The 13,384-nt window shown below is 45.3% G+C and overlaps 2 protein-coding genes across 3 annotated transcripts in view; one reads left to right on the forward strand and one right to left on the reverse strand.

Annotated features, from left to right (window-relative positions):
• WWOX (WW domain containing oxidoreductase) overlaps positions 1-10,318 on the forward strand; it is a 901,165-nt gene extending 890,847 nt beyond the window's left edge. Inside the window, exon 9 of the mRNA XM_073226545.1 lies at positions 9,221-10,318. Within this exon, the coding sequence (XP_073082646.1) occupies positions 9,221-9,409 (189 nt within the window). The 3' untranslated portion in view covers positions 9,410-10,318. The remainder of the gene's footprint in view (positions 1-9,220) is intronic.
• Positions 10,319-10,389: 71 nt separating this feature from the next.
• MAF (MAF bZIP transcription factor) overlaps positions 10,390-13,384 on the reverse strand; it is a 310,140-nt gene continuing 307,145 nt past the window's right edge. The window contains exon 2 of one of the 2 annotated variants that reach the window (XM_073226550.1): positions 10,390-10,555. In XM_073226550.1, the coding sequence (XP_073082651.1) occupies positions 10,525-10,555 (31 nt within the window). In that variant the 3' untranslated portion in view covers positions 10,390-10,524. The remainder of the gene's footprint in view (positions 10,556-13,384) is intronic. The other variant, XR_012126885.1, reaches the window with a different exon arrangement.

Genomic DNA, 13,384 nt, shown 5'->3' on the forward strand with positions numbered 1-13,384 from the left:
TATAGTTGTTACAGAGACTGTATGGCCCACAGAGCTTAAAGTGTTTCCTCTCTGACCTTGTAAAGAAAAAGTTTACTTACTGACCATTTGTGTACAGGAAATAATAGGGGTTTTGGAGGCATTTAATAGTTTCATCATTTTAGACAAGTGTTCATCTTGCTATGATTCAGTTACTGCATCTTTGAAACAGGAATGACAGGACCCTTCCGTAGGATTTGGGGGTGTAATGCACCTAGCACTATGCTTGGCACATAGCAGGGGAACAATATATATGAATTCTTTTTACTCAAGAGTCTTTTACTAGAAAAATCCAAAGACACCTATCTTACGATTCTGGAAGTTCTTTACAAAACCCAAGGAAAGTGTGAGGGACGTTGAGTGGGACTGTGTTCCAGAGACGAGAAGGAAAAGAAAAGGAGCCACAAACAGTCTAGGAAGAAATCTTTAATTTCTATTCGGCTTTAAAGAGTTTGAAGGAGTTTTCTCTTTTTTTCTCTTTTAACAAACCAGTTCAAGTACATGCCTTCAGATTATAAAAGTACCTGAAATTGCCTAGAATATTAGCATGCATAGCTGGTTAGTATTTACATATATTTACATAGGGAAACAAGAGAAAGATCTACAGTTATTTACAGTCTACATAGGAGAAGAGAAAGGCGGCCTAATTGTATTTCCTAAAATACAGTAGATGAGTCGTCAGCACATGCATATTTAGATCATATTTGCATCATAGAATGCAATTGAAAAAAAGACATACCTTCGTAACTTTCTATGCTAAGGTGTTGCATAATCAAGGTAATTTTTTTTTGTTTGTTTTGTTTCTAGTCTATTTTGCATCAAGTGCTTTAAAATGTTCACTTACACTGAGGCAGAATTATTTACCCTGGCAATTAAAGCAACAGCACACATGATCATTTCCTACTAACTAGCAACAAGCTGCTGGTGAATGAAATATCTATTGTTTCTCATTACCCATCGACCACTGTGACGAGCTCTCTCTATGTAAAGGCAATGCCTAAGCTATTGCCATTAATTATGGAAGTAATATAAATGAGATGCTCTCCACAGTATGTTCTAAATGAAATATTAACAAGGCCAGCGTCTTTTTGAGCCTGAGAAATGATCTGTTCGAGGAAACTCACTATGAATAAGCACAAACCTAATGGAGACATGTTCTACTTGGAACAGCGGGGTTAGACACGGGGGCCTGCCTGGGAGGTCTGAATGGCTACAGAGTCCATTCCCGTCATTCATTTCTAGCAGATGGAGTTAAGAGTTCATTTCTTACCAGGATATGGCCCCACCCAAAAGACCCTGCGGGTTTTATTTCTCCCCCATGCCTTTTCAGTACTGTGTTGTAGAGTATTTATGTGGCCTAGGTGTAAATGAACTGTCAACCATGTAATCTAAACAAACAGCTTGTTTGGGGTTTGCCCTGAAATCCTGCCTGCTCACAGAAACACTCAGCTCTTGGTTTTCTAAAAGAGCCAATGGAGTGATTCTGTGCAGAAGAAGGCGGGGGTGGTGGGGGTGGGGGTACTGTTTGTTTCACCTGTTTCATGAAGATAGTCTTTGCACCATTACATAAGACCTGAACCCATTCATTCTGCCTGGCAATAACTGCAAAGGTTTATTTCAGTAAACATGGTAAATACAGAGGCATACATTTATATACAGTATACAGAGCTAGCTATAACTGAGGATAATGAAGTCGAGTAAAAATGTAAAATGTTTCAAATGAACACAAGCTAAATATCGTCTTGTATCTCTCATAAACACTCCGTAGTCCTTCAGCATGAGCGTCGAGGTGGCCCGGTTGGGAAACTTCAGAATCAGGCCATCAGATGTGTCTCATGTCGACAATGATGCTTATTTTGGTGGCAAATTTCTACGACTCTTCTGCTGAGCCGTTTCAAACTCACCCGTGGAAGAACGGATACCCCAATGCAGTTTTCCATCCCAGCCAGAGAACCAACTTTCCAGTTGAAAAGAGACTAAGTCCAGGCAGCACTGGCAAGGGATGCCCAGGGAATTCTTTCACGGATATAAGACAGTCAATGACATCTTCTCTTATTTTTAATGAGACCATCCCTGGCACCCCACCAGTGTTAGAACATGTTTGGCAAAATATGCATGAATGCTATCTCCTGCCTGGACTTACACCGTCCCTTCTCCCCCACCCTGCCAAAGCATGTCTAGAGTCTCAGAATAACAGCAGGTCTCAGAAAGATGAAATCCTTCTAAATATTATACCTCCATTCTGTTGAGACCAGGAGTAAATCTCTCATGGAGCCCTTGGAACATGTATGGCAAGGATTCTGGAACATGAAGGAGGAATGAAAAGGGCCTCATTCATGTCAAGGGGAAGTTCAGAGCAAACGCAACACACAGGTCCTGAAGGCCTACCGAGGCCACTCTGCCCTTCAATCCTGCCGATAGCCCGTGACGGTCCTCGCACGCCTGGCCTTCCCAGGACAGAAGCGGCTTTGGACCTCTCTGGATAGTGGGAGTTGGCTGCCTTTTCCTCCCCAAAATATAAGGCCAGCAAAGACAAACAGATTCTTCTGTCTTAAAATAAACCCTCCTCAGCTTTCTAACCTGAACCTACTGGTCTGTGGATTCTGCAATGTTCCTCCTGACGTTTCAGCTCCGTCTGCCCTGGGCTCAAGTCAGTCTCTTAAAACTCCGTGATGATCTTGCTACAAATTCACATCTGTCGTCAAGGAGCACGCAGTGGTCTTTGTGGTGTGACTTGGATTCGGGGGCCTGACCTGCAGACAAGAAAACCTCCATGTCCCCTTGTAGATTCTTTCCACAGGGAGGACTGTGGGCAGCTGGTTGTCATTTAAAAACATCACCCCAGTTGTTCCCCGCCAACCATTTCACTCAAGCACCCCTTTGCCATTTGGGGCTGCAGCCTGTGCTGGGACTATTTTTTTGCATTTGTGGTAATAGATTGGCAGACCCCACAGCTTAGCTCTCCCTCAGCACGCACGTCACCGAGCCCTCCTCAGAGACCGTACCTGGGGATGACATGCCTTCACCTGCCGTGGGAGAGACGGGCATCTGAAAGGGAACCTCTGCTTTCCACACTTGTGCCCCCTGCTTTTAGCAAAGAAACTGTTTCCTTGTAGCAAGAGCTGAATATCCTTAGCGCATCCTCGTGTGGCAGTGGGTGTGTTTCTCCTCTGTAAGGCTGAGAATTGGATGCGGTCTGAATGGATACTGCCGACCACTCTCTCGGACTTTTAAAGGCTCTACAGTTAAAAACAAATCTTTCTTGATCTTCACTTGTTCTATTAAGGAAATCCAGAGTATCTCCCTTCTGTAATCAACGTTAAGAACAGCACGTGGGTTAGCAAAACTCCTGAAGGCTCTCAAGGAAGTAGTTTCAAGGCCTACGGGAAGTCTTTGCATCTAAGCCTGTATTGTTTAAAAAAGATTTTGTAGAAATCAGTGGTTAGGAATTTGTAGGGATGAGTCTGTTAGAAATGAACTGGGGCAGGGTGAGCAATGGGGATGACTCAGAGTGTCCCCCACAGACCTGATGCTGTGTGTCAGATATGGGCCTCGTTTTACATGTATACAAATTTGTGAGATGGTGATTATAGGTGTCACTGTTTTCATGTGGTTCAGCTCATGCTTGGAAAAAGTCTTGTCAGCCAAGAGTAGGGTCCTTAGTTGGACAAATCTGGCACCTGGAGGTGGCATTTTGAATCAGGTGACCTTCTCGTTAAGGGCCATTTGCTTTTGGCTCTTCCGAGGTGGCAAAATGCCCACATTCTTATTAATCCAAATGGATATAATTTCAATTTAGTTCACTGACTACATCAATGATGGGAAAATCTTTTACCATTTGTCACGTGAAGACAGGACAACACACACATTTAACTTTGGGCCACGTGAAGGCTTCACACTGTGCCACACACGGCCTGGCTGAGCAGAAGGGAAAGAGGCCCTTCTAAGGAAGCCCCCATCAGGTGGGAGACGCACGGGGAAGGGCAATGTGCACGTACCTGGATTCTGTATTTGGGGAGGAGATTTTAGTGTAACTGCAGATGTGGCTTCCAGAGTGTGATTACCTGTGTGACTTTAAAGAAGTTGCTCTTCATCTCTGATACTAAGCAGATGTAATTGGGGTTAATTGTTCTGTAAGTGGGGGTAATTGTCCCTGGCTCGTAGAGCCACGTGGGGGTTAGAATACCATGCTCACAAAGCTCTCTGCACAACACCTAATGAGTTATAAGCTCTCAGTCGATCGTTACCACTTGAATGACCCCGTTTACAACAACACATTGGAAAAGGCTGACACTGTGGAAGACCGAGTCCTTTGGGTCCTCTGTCTCTTCTACCTTCTCACATCGTTTTGGTGGAAGTCAGTGTGTTTGCTTATTATCACTTATTTCCTGACCATCGGTCCAAGTATACAAGCACCCCAGTGAAAGAGGAGGAACAGGGTGACGTGGTGGTGGCCCCGCTAACAGGGAAGGCCTGCGAACCTCATTCCCGCACAGGCCGCTGCACCCCCTGAACCCACAGAATTCAGGGCACATTTATCGGCTTCCAAGCTTCTTCTCAGACGGTCAGTAGGAACTCGGAACCTTTTGGAGCAGCTTGCTTTTGTCTGTCTCTCAAATCAGAGACTCAGACCATAGCTGTTTTTGAGGCAGGGATACGCACCAAACACCAGGGTATCCGGAGATGAACTCGGAAGCTGCACTTTTCGGGTAGAGTGGCTGTGAACTGTCTTTCAGGAGTGTCATCAGGAGGCAGGAGAAGACAGGGAGGACGTGGAGACAGCCTTTCATTCCACCTGTGACACGTGACACGCGTGCTCACTCCCTCATCTCCACCGAGGCTTGTAACAAATTATTCAGCCGTATTCACGGAGGCCCAGGCCAGGTGGCCAGGTTTGCATCTGGGAGATGTTTGCCTAACTGACCCCACAGGAATAACAAGGAAAGCTTTGAAGGGTTGAGGAGCCACCTGTCCTTTCTTCGGGCCACTCCTGCTGACTTCAGATCACCTCTCTGTCCTGGGAACGCAGCAGGGAAATCACTGTCCGCTTCGAAAGGGCTGGTCTTCTGTGCCCTTGGCATTCCAAGCCCAGTCTAAGGTCCATGACCTGTTCTCTTACACAGCTCTACTTTTTCCATCAATCGATCCATTCAACATTATCTCTGCAATGTCCTGATATCAATACATCTCTAATAAAGTAATCTTAGAATGTCTACTACTCTCCAAGTCATCGAATATATAGATATCCCATGATAGTGTCTATTTTTTTTTATATGTCTCATAGTTAAACCTACTTTAAGACAGGAATCTATTCTTCCTTTTTAAACAAACATGCATTTTAAAATAGAGAAACTTGAAAAACTAAACATTAATTGTGTAATATGTGTCCTTATTAAAACATAGGTTATATTAGAATATTAACCAATACATTACAAACAGCAGTATGTGGGTGGGGTTTTCTTTATCACACATAATCAGAAACCTTTGTACCTTTTCCTTTATACAAGTCAATATTCATCTGTATTCAGTGCTGACAACTACAGCTGTTATCAATTAAATGTTGATGGCAAGGGGCTATTTAACATGTTCATCCCAAGGAAGAATTTTGGAAGGATGGGTGACTTAGATCTCAGGGCCTCAACTATGGGTAAAGAGCAACTGGGTTCTGGATCCCACCTTTCTGTAGTTGAGGACTGTGCACACACCTGATGAATGATTTCTGAAAGAAAATGATGAAGCCTTCTTACCAAGATACTGTGAACTTAATCCCAGACAAGAATCCTGGGTAATTTTGCAGACACCACAAAGGTTGATGGCACACCTCTCTAGCAGACACAACTGTTTGGCTAGATCCGAACTGGCCTTCTGGCATGATTAGAGAGTGTACCGGGCCTCCTAGAAATTCCCTATCCCACATCATCCTCCCCCTAACTCATTGCCATTGCTTCCAGAAGGAGATGCTGCTTCCCAGTTCCAGTGACCAGCAGCCACATGCAACCTACAGGCTTCTGATAAATTGTTCTTAAAGTGTTTATATGTCAAGGTATTGCTACTATCTTATCATGATAGATCAGTCAGCTGTGGTGACAATCTGGCCAGACACAGTTTCAGATATTTTGTATCTTAGTTGTTAACATTCTTGCCTTTATACGGCTCTTTCATCTTTTCTGAATTATGTACTGATGCCCCAAGAAGTGGCATGACAGTACATTTGATGGTGATTAAAGTGCTCTTTAAATTTTTTTTTTCTTTATCAGTGTAAACATGTTTTATCTTGTATCAGCAGTACCGGTTTATTTACTAATGAGATTTCCTGAGCATGGCTCAGTCTCCTTCTGATGACAGACAGACCAAAAAGCTGGTGAGCCGAAAATTAGAACTTGTTATTAAGCTGTTGTCACATCTGATCATATAAAGATGTCACTCAGTGGCTGCTATTGGTACAGCTGAAAAGAAAATTCCCCGAGAAGCCAAAAGGTTAGTGGGCTTGGGACTAAAAGATAATGTCACTACTTAACTGTCCAGGAAGAGAGGAAAGTAAAGCAGGTGCCAGCTGAACCGAGCACGAATCAGAAAGGGAGACTTGGCCAAATGCACACAGTGGATCTTTGGAGTAGAGAAAGTGGTCTTTGTGTCTGCGCTTACTGGGTTCTCCAAAGCCAGAGCCACCTGTGATGAGATCGAGACTGTGTATCACCCTAAGCCTAGGGGCAAAAGCATCAAAGCCAAGCCCTTGATAAAAACTGGGCTTTTCTGATATGTATGGTTTTTGGCATGAGAGCCGAAGCTGTGGGCTCACATGAAATGAGGCCCTTACCAGTGCTTTCCGATGCCATGCAGGGAAAATGCATCTCCCTCATCAGCTCCCTTCTGCACCACCAGAAGTGCAGAATTTCTCAGAAACACCGTGGCAACGATGCAAGAGTGCGCCATGATATCTCTTTAGAAGGACACAGGGGCAAAATATTGCTTGGGGCTTGGAAGAATTCTGCTTTTTGCTTTCCCAGGTGGCCAACTTGGAGCTTTTCTTAGGGTGGGTGGGACTGTGCAAGGCTAGTTGGTCATGACATATGCGTGCCGGTTCTCTAAGCACCCAGGTTGGGGTGGGGAGCCTGGAATTTGGGATGAGCTGGCCGGGTTCTCTCACCACTTGGGAGTTGATGGCAGGTCACCTGACTACTCTTTGGTGATTCGGGCAGCTGTCCAGTAAAGTGGAAATCTGAGACAGATATCCAGAAAACTATACGATCGTACATCTCCACCTGGGCTCTGCGAAGAATTTAGGTCAAGATGATGTTTGGCTTGACAAGTTTCAATTTGTCTTAAGAGGCACTTGGCTTCCCTTTTCCCCCATCCGGGATACAGGGGAGTCCGATAAACCACTCGAAATTCTTTTGATAAATGTGCCAGGTGCTAAGCTAAGGGTTATTAGGAATAATAATTCAGGGAAAAGAAATTTGGATGACGTGAACTTATTTCCATTAGACTTGAGCCACACAAATCAACTTGAAAAGGAACAGCTGAATCCGAGGAAATACCTGGTTACTGGGGGAATGGGCAGGGGGAGGGGGCTGGGGAAAGAGCAAACAATCGCTCATTCATTAAGTTGATGTCATGTCAAGTGCACAAATTCTGGACTAATGGGACCTGTCCGGCCCAGTCAAGCACCCCGTGATCATCAGAACCAAAGTTTCTATGGCATCCCTGCTCCCCTCCACACCCTCCTCACAATCATGTCACTTGACCATATTTGGTCATTTGGTTTTCAGACTAATTCAAAAGTGACCACAGAACCTAACACTGAAGCCCATCCTGCCCCAAACAAACAAACAAACCCAAGTGTGCTTTATGGCACTTTCCTAAAATTGTAACACCTCGAGACCTTGATTCTCAGAATGACTGTCCCCCAGTGGTTCCAGAGTGCCATCACAGCAAGTGCAAACCAAGCCGTTGGTTGTGGGGAATGAGGGGGGATGATTCTCCATTAAGCACTCTGCTTGAGCAGTTTAAACCCTGTAGGGGCAGAGCAACAGTAAGCTGTGGGTATGGACGGAAGCTCATTTGCCCTCAATCAAATGCCCTTAACATTTTTCTAATGGGGACCTTTTACCCCAGTTACCTTTTTACATCCTCTTCTGCAACCCCCTCCCTATCAGCTGATAATCAGTTGATGCAGCAAAGGGCTGTGATACACATAAATAATCCTAAGATGCCAGATAAACGGTATTGGTTTTAAATTAGAGCTGTGCCTACCATGTCTCCCTGTGAACACCAGCCTATTATTTTTAATTATGGCTTGCAAAGCAAAGTGATTTCTTGCCCTCTTTACAGCTTCCCTGACAGTATTCTGACAGGGTGCCTGATCGGCACACACATCCCTAGCCACAGCACCCACTATTACTCAAATGGTGACTCAAAAGGGATCAATTGCAGTCATTGCAACTTGCATTTTGAAGTGTGCTAGGAAGAAATGAACCCCCTTAGCTACTGTCCCATTGCAAATGCAGGATGAATATGACATTTAGAAAAAGGTTTCCACAGGATCGGGATGAGTTTATGAATGCACAGTGTTTCTGCATGAGGCATGTATGTATATGTGTGTATGTATATTAGGTATAAGTATGTATATATGTGTGTGTCTTAAACACTCCTGCATAAGCACTGCAAACCCTTCCCCTAGCAGCACCGTGAGCAAAGAATAAAGGAAAGACCTGGCACCAGTCCCTTGTGTGTTTTCTACCTGATGGCCATTGTCAAGAGTGTTTGGTTTAATTCAGACAGAAAGTTCTAGAAACATCTTGGTGTTAAATTACATTAGGCATTGAGAAGTCAAGGAGCTGGATGAATTGTTCTTGCATGTTCGAAGGAGACCATCCTTTTCTCTGCTCAGAAGAGACGTCTGACGTGATTTGTTGATACGTGTATTTATTTTCGAAGCCTTTTCCTCTACAAGGTGTAAAAAGTTACACCAGCTTTACGAGCAGAGTTTATGGCCTCGTTTCTCCAGGATGGTCACATCGCACCTTTTACAGCCTTGCGCTTTGCGCTCAATACCCTTTGCCACGCTGAGATCTGGTTGCAACTGAGCCAGGTGGGGAGAGGCTTTGCTAATTTCCAGCCAAAATAAAATAGCTCATCACCTCTTTTCCTAAAAAAAAAAAAAAAAAAACATTTTTTGGGGTCTTTCTTCTTTGATTTCCAGCAACAAGGAGCTGCCACCACTGTCTACTGTGCTGCCGCTCCGGAGCTTGAGGGCCTGGGAGGCATGTATTTCAACAACTGCTGCCGCTGCGTGCCCTCTCGCGAAGCCCAGAGTGAAGAGACGGCCCGGGCCCTGTGGGCGATCAGCGAGAGGTTAGTCCAGGAAGGACTCGCCGGCCAATCCAGCTAAGCGGGACCTCCGGCGAGGATGGCGCACACACACGCCCTGTGTGTGTACGCACGTAACTGTCAGCGCTGGGCCCCTTCCAACTTATTATCCGGAGGCTTTTCAGGTCCCTCTGACACAGATCCGCCAAAGTAAAGGAAATAAGAGTAGTCACAAAAGTACCAATGCGAAGCAGGGAATTCCAGGGGCAAAATCTCTTTTCCAGGGCTGGGTGACGTTTGGGTCCCTTTGCTTTCCCAGGGGTGGCCTGTTTGAAATGCATGCTTATTAGTTGGTGGGTGGGTTCCTTGTCTCCTTGTAGAAGCACAAACAATTCTGTCTCACTGTTTAGAATAGCGTGTGCCCCTGTCCCGCCCAGCCACCACCACAGCACACCATGGCCATGCTGCCACCAGGAACTGGCTTTCTCCTACTGAGGGAGGAAAACGTCAATGTTTATCCTGCTGCATTGATCCAGGAGATAATCATTTCATTCCTCCTGACCATGTGGGAGTGGGCTTGGCAGTTCCTGGGGCGACAGCTCCCTGAACCTTGGGCCAGCCAGTCAAGATGGAAGTGACACCCAGAAATGGGTGGGACAGACAGCTGGTGGCTCCCAAAAGTACTGGTCTACCGGCTCCCGGGCCAAAGCTTTACAAAAATTCTTTAGCAAGTATAACCAACCAATTTTGCAGATCATTCCCTAGATGCCTTGGCAAGCAGGAGGGGAAGTATTGTGTCTGTAAGAATATGCAGGACATTTCTGGGGTGGGGGAGAAAAAGCTGTTCCTTTTGTTCTTCACTCAGTTTTAAGCAGCAGCCCAATGGCGGAGGTCCGCAGCCTCTCGGCCCTCCCCCTTGAGAGTTCCGCTTCACCTACCCCTGCTTTTTCCCATCCTACGCTTAATAAAAGAACATGCTTGGATACTGTCACCTGAAGTCTGTATTGTTTCTTTACATGTTGGTTTCAGTTTTGTTTTTTGTTGTTGTTTGTCTTTTTTTTTTTTTTTTTTTTTAGAAAAGAAATCTGGAGGAAAAATAAAGCGCTTCTTGTAGACGCCAGGAAAACACCATTCTTGTTTCTTCTCTGAGTCTGTTTTTGTTTTTGTGCTTTGTGGCTGTCTGTGGGCCAAGTTGTCTCACGCAATTAGCATGCCAGCATTGTATTTTCTGTTGGAGAGAGAAAGAAAAAGAAAAATGACTATTGTTTAATTTCACCTTGGAAGTTTTGTTATTATTTTCAAGTGGGTTATTTCTGTCCTCAGTGGTTTGCTCAACCTGTAATTACCAAGTTCCTGCTGGTGAGAGAATCTATCTATGTTGGGGGTGGTTTGGGGGCTCTTTGCCACTTGCCCCTTGGTTTCCAAGCCATTCCAGCAGGGAGGTAATAAAGTGCCTTCTGCGAGATGCAGAGAATGCTTTTGCCGAAATACCAGGAAGGTGGAGGTGGGGTGTCCATCCCTCTGTTCCTCCTCCCGATGGTGCCAGCTGCGGGCATCACGGATCTCTGGGCTTCAGGCTCTGGGGTGCAGTGCAGTCAAACACTATTGCTTTCCTGTGGCCCAGAGCCTGGCTGTCTCCTCCCATCTGGCTCTATTCTCCCTTAGAAAATCCCTATTATCATAACCTCTTCAAAACCATGAATCAGATTATGTCACTTGTGTCCAAACCCTCAGTGTTTCTGAGGGACCTTGTCTGTAAGACTGGTGATCAAAATTCTCCTGCTGGTCTCCGCCCCTGGGTGGTCCTTTCAACTTGTTTTGGCCAATTTGGAAAGTGATTCTGCACTGAGGCTCACCCTTTTTTCTGCCGCTCTGTGGAACTCTGTAACCACCATCATATGAATGGGTCTGGATTATCCTACTGGATAATGAGAGACACATGGTCGCCACCCAAACTGACATGAAGCTAACCATTAGATGTGAGTGAGACCACCCCAGACTATTCAGCTCCTGCTGAGTCAGTCTGGATGAGAAGAAACTCCCCGGTCAATCCATAGAACTGCAAAAATAAATATTTATGTTAAGCCAGAACTTTCTGGATTACTTGTTATGCGGCAGATGCTAACTGATACAACTTCTCATCTCAATGAACAGTAGCCAAGGATGTCCTTCACAGTCTGGTCCCCAGCTAGCTCTCTGAGCTCAGGTTCTAACACTTTGTCCTCACCCACTACCTGTAGCCACTCCAGCCCTCTCATGTCCTGAAATATGCCCTGCACACTCTCTACTCAGGGACTTTATACCTGCTGTTACCTCTGCCAAGATGCTTCTCTTCCAGAGACCTGCATAGCTCCCGCCTACATGGCTTTTTGATCCCTGGTCAGATATTATACCCTTTCTGAGGAGGTGACATTTCTGGCCAGTGCACTCAGGGTGGCACCCACAACAGTTAACACTATTAGATATATTATGTGTCTGTTTACTACTTTCTCTCTCCACCTCCTATCATATAAGCATTCTGAGATCTGTCTGTTTTGTTCACAACTGTGGTCGCAGTGCCTTGACTTGCCCCTGCCATATACCGTAAGCACGTAACATTATGAAACTGCTGAAGAAGGATTCTGGGTGACTAGGCATTATGCTCATGAACATAAATCCCACCATTGTGAGCATAATGTTGCTAAGCAGGCTGCACATCAGTCTGATTTCTAACATGACCACAGCCCTGCCTGACAGCCCTCCTCTTCCTGTCATGGATGAGGAAACTGAGGCTGAGAAGTTTCATAATTTGCTCCTAAGTGGCCAAGCTGCCATTCATAGCTGGGCCTGTTTGATTTCAAAGTCACAAAGCTTCCCTGCACCAATGCCACTGTGTGAAGCACATCTGTCCGACAGGAGGCCCCATCTCGAGGTCTCAGGCGGAGCAGAGAAGTGACTTTATGGGACTGACTCCAGCTAAGCTTTAGGCATCTGGTGCAGGTGGAAGTTAAGCTGGGGCCGAGAAGATGCTGCAGGATCGCCAATGAAAAGTGATGTTCAAAATATCACAGAGACCAAGGGAGGGCTGGCCGGCTGCCTCTGAGCTGACTGAGTTCCATATGGAGCCTGCATCTGGGGGGCAAGATGCGGCTTTGCGGGACTTGGGAAGGGGAGGATGAGTATTCTCCTCAATCCAGAAGCTCTCTAAGGCAGATAGACTAGGTCTCCACATACTCATTCATTCGACAAACATATGCTCATGCTGCATTGTGGAAAGTCAAAGGTTTGTGACTTCCCCATAGTTCCTGCTATAAAGGGATTTATCTCTCAGGTCTGTAGGAGTCTTCGCAGTGCATGAGGTTCTAATCATCTTCATCAGGAGCTCCCCAGGTTACTTACCGATAATGAGGCCCAAGAACAATAACCAGGACTCCCTTGTCCACTATGCCCTGAATCTGCTCAGACCCTGCCAGTCCCTGTGCATCATTTCTCCAGCCAGAAAGTTAATCTTATTTTTTTGGTTAATTCTAAGGAGGAATTTCTGGACAGGTGAACAAATGGGTGGCATAAAGCCTCAGGTCTTTTTTAGCTTATTATACTATAAGCCCTTCATCTGCCATGATGTATGTATATATGCATATGCATACATATATGCAATATATTATATATGTAATGTGTGTGTATATATATATGATACATACTTTACTCACATAATAATGATCCTACTCTACCGTCATCACTACTGCTAATTGCAGAAGCTATTTACTGAGCATCAACTATGTGCCAGTTGTGGATCTAGGCACATCACACCCATCTTCTTACTGTATGCTCACATGATGAAACGGAGTTTTACTAGACAGTAACCTACCCACAGCCCCAGAGCCACGGAGTAGCAGAGTCACTATTTGAATCTGGGTCCATCGCCTTCAAGTCCACGTGCCTTCCACTACAACCCACAGTGCAGTGGGTGGTCTGTAGGCCAGCAGTGTACGTACATTTAATTTCTGCAATGGGTGAATTATTCACGAAGGAAGACTATTTGGCTTCCTGCCTCAGCATAAGGTCTGACTCTCCTCCT

Source organism: Manis javanica, chromosome 17 (assembly GCF_040802235.1).
Source record: "Manis javanica isolate MJ-LG chromosome 17, MJ_LKY, whole genome shotgun sequence".
NCBI lineage: Eukaryota > Metazoa > Chordata > Mammalia > Pholidota > Manidae > Manis > Manis javanica.